Below are 6942 nucleotides of genomic sequence, written 5' to 3'. Positions count from 1 at the left end.
GCCCTTCTAATGTTGAGATTTTGCAGAAGGTTTTAAGTACCACTCGTGGGATGCACCAAATACCCAAGTTGCGATCGGTCCCTTCCATAATCTCCAGTGTTTAAAAAAAAAAAAAAAAAAAAAAAAAAAACTGTCTTCCAAACCTTCATCTTAATGATTATTTATGGACAGCGTATGAATTACCCACATGGGGATCATGCAAAATACCCGTGCATTTCCATAAAAACGAGGGCAATTCTTTTCTAACCAACATACCCATATTAACCTAATCTATGCAAATCTATTCATAAAGATTTTTTAAAAAAATTTTTTATAAAACCATGGCTTCCCCTCTGCACCCTCAACGTGCAAAATCCTGCCTCCTTAGCGTCTTCCAGTTTGTTTTCAAGCGCAGTGGGGGAGGGAGGAGGGGTCTCGGGAGTAACAGGGGAGCCTGTGCCTCTCCTGGTGATGCGCAGCGCTCGCTCCGTCCTGCACGGTGGGGCAGTTGTGAGCCAAGTGTGGGAGTTCACCATGGTGGTAGCCACCTCCCCCAGAGCAGGCAGCCTGTCACCAGAGGGAAGTATCAGGTTCCTGCACTCGGCTGTGGGCTGTCCCTGTCTACTAATATGACCATTTTGCCATCTCTCTGCCAATAAAGCAGGCGCTGCCCCTTGATTGGTATATAGCCTCTCACTTTCCTCTGCATTGATTTTCTTGTTCTCTTCCTTGGCTTCACAAAAAAAAAAAAAAAAAAAAAAAAAAAAAAAGAGAGAGAGAGAGAGAGAGAGAGCAAGAGAGAGAGGGACAAGTGGCTGCCGCTGTGGACAGAGAAGCTTTATTTTTAGTATGAGACAACCTCTATTTTCTTTCAGGAGAGGGAAGTTGGATTATCAATTCTTTTGTAAATGTGTATGGTGATATTTGCTCCGGTAAGTTTATCTCTCTTGATTTACAGTTGGCTCGTGTGTGTGTGTGTGTGTGTGTGTGTGTGTGTGTGTGTGTGTGTCTATCTGTCTGCCTGGGTAGATTTGGGCTGTACACTTTTCTTTCCAAATATGATTTTGAAATCTTTCATGATTGTCTTTTTTTTTTTTTTTTTTAATTTAACTTTGCTTTTTTTGATTCTTATGTTTAAACCAGACTGGCTGTTATGTGACAGTAGGAAGCTTTCATTAGCTGTTGGAGTATATGCCGGGTGTCTTCCAACAGAGTAAGGAAACTATTTAAGCAAACTTAGAGTTGGCTTTGTAAAAAATGTAATGTCATTCTACCTGAACCTTCCTTGAGAGTGTTACATGTCCTGGGTGCCTTCGCGTGTTACAACCTGCTAGCCATTTTTAATTAAAGTTTCTTCGTCAGTGTCACAGTAAGACTGTCTTAAACTCCATAAATAGCTACCAAATATTGTGTGCTGTGCCGAAAGATGTGTGCTAATCTCCTAAGGTCTTACGCAAGGTAGAATGAATGAGATGAATTTTCCCTAAGATCCAGGAACATACACCTTTAAAAAAAAAAAAGAGCCAAATTTTTGTGCAAAAAGCATTCAGATCATTAAAGTCCGTTTCACATTATTCCCTGAAAAGCTGGATCCTAAGGAGTGTTGTGTCTCTTCTGTGTTTCTATACACTATGTACTAGGACCACTGTCTGTCAAATGTCCATTCCTGGCTATGGTATTTCCATATCCAAAGCTAATCAGGAGAAAAGTTGCTATTGTCAAATGCAAACTAGTGTACAATGGCTGTCTGGTCACTTTTGCTAGCAATGGTTTCTAAATACATTACCTGGTTAACTGCTGTGTTTGGGGGGGGGGGTTGTTTTTGATTTCTTTCAAAGTGTAAAAGATGGTCTCAATTCTTTGTCGTTAATTCCAAAGTCTGGGAGAAAATCTATTAATATAATTATCCTAGACAGAGATGATAAGATGATTAACTAATTACGCTAATGGAAACAAGTGGATGCTTTCATCTTCTCTTTTGGTTACACAATCAACAAATCTGCATAGCCCTTTCCATGGTGAAATGAGCTACAGAATATATTCATAATGAAAGTTAAAGGCACCACTGAATGTGAACCAAGAGAAGATCTGTCAGTTTTTTTTTCAGGGATTGTGAAAGTCAAGTTGGGAATTTCACACGTGCCTAGATCTCTTAGGAATGCACTCTTTTTCTGAACAGCAATTTCTCTGATTTGAAATCATCTCAGGGCAGCTCATGGAAATAGCGATGTGTCTCCAGGAATGTACTGACCCTCTGTTCTGCTGCCTTTCGGGTATTCTGAAACTCACACACAGCCTTCCCACGCTGGAATGAGGCTACTCATCCTGACCAATAGACTAAATTTGGATTAATCTGGCTCAGTCTCAAAAAATGACAAATCCCCCCCAAACCCACCTGAAATTTGATATTACCTTGCCACCGGCCTCTGTAAGCGTGATTCTAATAACACTCTTGGATGTCCTAAGTCCTAACCGCCACCCACTGTGGCTTTGCAGGTAGTTTCTTGAAAAATCAAACACAGCTTCTGTCCTTGAGCTATTGCTGGTCACTGCTAAGTGAGTCCATCAGCATAAATATCCCTGTCCCCTTCTCAATGAACACACACCAGGTTCCAACATCCCTTACTGGTGGCAGTGATTTTCTCCTTTCACGCCGGTTGTAACAGGTTGTCTATAAAGTCATCAGCTGCTAATGGAGATATCATCATCTCAGGCTGTTCGCTAATCTAGTCATGAAGTTTGAAGGCTGCTCAACTGGCAAATATCTATTTTTTCCTCCAGGTTGCCAGTTTCCAGAAGAATAAGGGCTCTGAGCCTGGCAGGACCCACTGACAGGGGAGAGAACAGGGCATCTGATTCTTAAAAGAGCTCAGGATTTTCGTCTGAGTTAGAGCAAATAGGCATAGTCCTTTCAAATATCACTTCTAGAAAGTCCAGAATGTTATGCCCAGAAAATCTGTTGTCATGACTTCTGAGGAATAAAACTCTGTGCCACATTGGGGAAATAATGAAGGGATTGCTTAAAAAAATTTTTGTTTTACAATGAGATCATTGATGCTTTTTAGCAATATGAAAGATGCTGTAGCTGTTGATACTTAATAAGCACCTACTGTATACCTGTCACCGTGCTAAGCATTTTATGTGGCTTCTCTCTTTTGATCTTCTCAACCTGGGGGGTTGATAACACTAACTCCCATTTTACTGAAGGACACAGGGTATGTCTGCTGCACGTCATTGGCAGTGAAACTCAGTGGCACTTTGATTCTGGAGTCAGGCTCTGCATTTGTCCCCTGGTCAGGGTTTTCCGTCGTCACTACAAAACTTAGAGGTTTAGATTCAGGCTTAGATTCAGCCTGGCATGATTTGCAGGGATGTACAATAATACACCATATTTGCATTAGTACTTTTTTTCCTCTTCTGACACCACATAATCTCCTTCTTCTCACACTGTGCCTTTGTGACTCCAAGCTAATTATGTGTTTAAATCTGAAGAATGTGTTCTTTATTTCCACTCCATTTGTGTAGTTACCACAATGTGGATGTAACACAAGTGAGCCAGCTAGGGAGAAGTAATATGCAGAAGAGGCTAAATTAAGGTAGCTTTTTTGTATTGACCAAAATAAACCCATCCCTTGAACTTGCAATCTTTAAAACAGAAAGTCAAGATACAGAAGCCACAAGAGCTGGGAAATATCAATATCTCCAGGTGTCTGGTTTGTCGTAGACGCAAAGGACAAATGGTGATTCCAAGAGAGTTGGTGCACTTGTGGAGAACTTTCTGGAATCCTCACCTCCCTTTGACTTACCCCCACTGTGGTTTTGCCTTCTGGGGCGAAAGGGCTGAGTTGGTGCTTCATGTAGCCTACTGCAGAGTGTCTGTACGACCTGGGTAATTAGAAAATGACCAGAGCTGGCTATGAGGGATTTGCGACACTTGATAAAGTGGCCATGCCAAGCCCTCAAATGCTTGCCTTTGCACCTGGCTGCTGACTTCCCCATCTGAAATCCATTTAAGCCAATAAAATTCAGATGAATCCTCTGGGGGAAAAATGCCACTAACCGGGAATCAATATGTTTGAAATTTCTCCTCAAGCTGCAGCTTTAGCCAGCCGGTCCTGGGTGAGTCTGGGAAATGCTGCAATTTTTTCTCCTTCTCATGAGAAAGCAATTATGAGAAAACTATGAATGATTTAAAAAAAAAAAAAAAAAAAAAAACAATGTTGCCTGAAGACAGAATCCAGCTCAGGACATCTGTGTTATATTTTACCAAACCCCAGAAAGATCTTAAAAATTAAACAACCAAACAGAAAACCCCCACCACAAATTGGGAGCGCAAGAGTCAAGTTCTGGAGTGGTTAAAGCGATATTGAATCTTGGCGTGAGGCACTGCGTCTAATATGTCACAGGTCTGGAGGGAGCGCAGGTGTGGACACCTCGCTGAATGAAGAGTTCAGAGTGCAGTACACAATAAAAGGTTTCCAAATTGATAGTCATCTTTTTTTTTTTTTTTTTTTTGCTGGAGGCAAGCTTGATAACTCTACAGTACTTCTTTTTCTTCATATCTTCTTTTGAAAAATATCAGAATTGGTGATTTAATCAGAAAGTGTGGTATTAGAGCCAAGGCCCATAAAGAAATTTAAATCATTCTTTTTTTTTTTTTTTTTAATTTTGATGGTGCTGGGGATTGAACCAGGGCCTTGTGAATGCTGGGCAAGCACCCTACCTCCTGAGCTATTACAGCCCTCAATTTGGTTTTTGCAAGAACATCTCTCTGGGTTCTAAATATATCATCAAATGAGAACTTTTCCCTTTATGAAATAATGTTGTGTTTAGTCATAGTATTTATCAAATATAGGCTCTCTCTTAAAATCAACCTTAGAGACAGTTTTATAAAGTGTCTTTTTTTTTTGTTTAGAGATGTGTGTACTGAAACATATCGAACATTAAGTTCTTAAAAATAATCTGATAAGTATGGAGAAACTGTCTGCATTAAGACATAATGAGTGTTGGCTAGTCTTGAGTTTATCATCAGACATGCAAGACAGATGTGCCAATAGAACTGTTGGTCTCATTACATGCATGCATAAGAACAGAGAACCAGCGAGGTTTTTTTTTGAACCAGCACATCAAGCATCAAATTCTGTACAAGAGGTTATTGGTCATTGGTGTGTCTTTAAAGGCTTAAAGAAAAAAGAGTGTGCTGAGATTGCAGACACCTCTGTCTCTCCACCCTGCAGACTAATGGAACTGCATAATTGATAGATGGCGCAGTGATCATTTTTTAACACAGATTCTAGCCAACGGTACTAATGGAAAATTGTTTGGGGGGGAGCTTCTAACACATCCCACTGTGGTTTCTGGAAAGCTCACTCTAAGCCCAGTCCCTCCACTGTGGAGCGTTAGTTGGTCCATGTAAGTGGATAATCATGTCATCATGGTCCCTTGGGAGAATGGTGTGTTAGGCATAAAAGGTTTCTCTTCACACTTCCCATGTGACTTCTGTGGCCCTGCTTATAGAACCCTAAAATCCTCCCAAATTGCCTCACACTATCCAAGTGTTGACTTTCTGTAAAAGATGTGACTGATAATTGAGGCTTAGTTTATTTCTGGTAAAGTGTCCCCAGTATGATTTATTATTGCAAGAATTTTTTAAGTCCCCATATTGACATCTACTCCTCAATGATGAATTCAGAATCATAGATAGATAGATAGATAGAAAGAATTTCCAGTAGATCAAGGTTTCTCAATCTTGGCACTATGTTTTTTTTTTTGTTGTTGTTTGTTTGTTTGTTGTTGTTGTTGTTGTTTTTTAAGACAGGGTCTCACCAAGTTATTTAAGGCCTTACTAAATTGCTGAGGCTGGCCTTGAAGTTATCATCCTCCTGTCTCAGCCTCTGATTCACTAGGATTACAGCGCAGCATGCTTAGCCACTCTTAACATGTTTACAATTAAAAAAACCTATAGCATTCAAATTATCTTTATACAAACTTCCCCAATAAAAAAGATGTTTTAGTTGGAAGCAGATCTGAGGGAAGGATTGCAGCATTGCCTCTGCTAGGTTATCCTTTCATTTAACAAATACATACAGATACCTACCACGTGCCTGGCACTGAGAGGGGGTAGGGATACAGAAATGAACAAACAGGTCGGGTGCAGAGGCTCATGCCTGTAATCCCAGGGGCTCAGGAAGCTGAGGCAGGAGGATCATGAGTTCAAGGCAGCCTCAGCAACTTAGGGAGGTCCTAAGCAACTCTGTGAGACCCTGTCTCTAAATAAAATACTAATTGGGGCTGGGAATGTGGCTCAGAGGTCGAGTGCCCTGAGTTCAATCCCAAGTACCCCCACCACCACCTAAAATAGAAATGAACAAAGAGATACAATATCTGCTCTCCTGTGTGGTAGGAGAGACAAGAGCTTTCGTGTTCCATTTTCTTGCATAACTTTGTTTCTATTTTATGGTTCTATTTTATGGATTGCGTCTTCTTAAAGGTGTAATTGTACTGCTTTGCAAGACATTTGTAGGAAATCTGTGCTTTTGGACTTGGTGAAGGAACAAGAGTGAATGCGCTTATTTGCTGATGTCGTTACCACTCACTGACATGGAGTGCTTTGAAGCAGGGAGCTGGCAGCGGTTCGCGGGGCTTGTGTCTTATAAACATTATTTGGCGCTCCTGGGCATCCTCAGACTTAATGGGCTATCCTTATCCTCATTCTTGCCAGGGTTGGGAGAGGAATGAAGGTGAGAGTCTCTGAGAGCACAGAAAAGTAAAGATGGCCCTGTAAACCAAGAGGCTGTCTAGAGGAGCCACGATTTCCCGGACACTCAGAATGGTCTGGTTTCTGTAGGCATCCATTTACTCTCCCATTTATTCAACAAATGTACTGATGTGCTGGGAGCCTTCTGTATGCAAAGCATGACCCCAACAGGAATGGAAAAATATATACTAGTTTCTGAATGCATT

General features: G+C 41.0%; 1 protein-coding gene across 1 annotated transcript in view; it reads left to right on the top strand.

Annotated features, from left to right (window-relative positions):
• Nucleotides 1-739: 739 nt before the first annotated feature.
• Nucleotides 740-6942, top strand: part of Synpr (synaptoporin) — a 191470-nt gene continuing 185267 nt past the window's right edge. Inside the window, exon 1 of the mRNA XM_076867771.1 lies at nucleotides 740-911. Within this exon, the coding sequence (XP_076723886.1) occupies nucleotides 888-911 (24 nt within the window). The 5' untranslated portion in view covers nucleotides 740-887. The remainder of the gene's footprint in view (nucleotides 912-6942) is intronic.

The sequence above is a fragment of the Callospermophilus lateralis genome, chromosome 1 (genome assembly GCF_048772815.1).
Source record: "Callospermophilus lateralis isolate mCalLat2 chromosome 1, mCalLat2.hap1, whole genome shotgun sequence".
NCBI lineage: Eukaryota > Metazoa > Chordata > Mammalia > Rodentia > Sciuridae > Callospermophilus > Callospermophilus lateralis.
The sequence above is the reverse complement of the archived record's forward strand: the minus strand, read 5'-3'. Positions and strand labels throughout refer to the sequence as shown.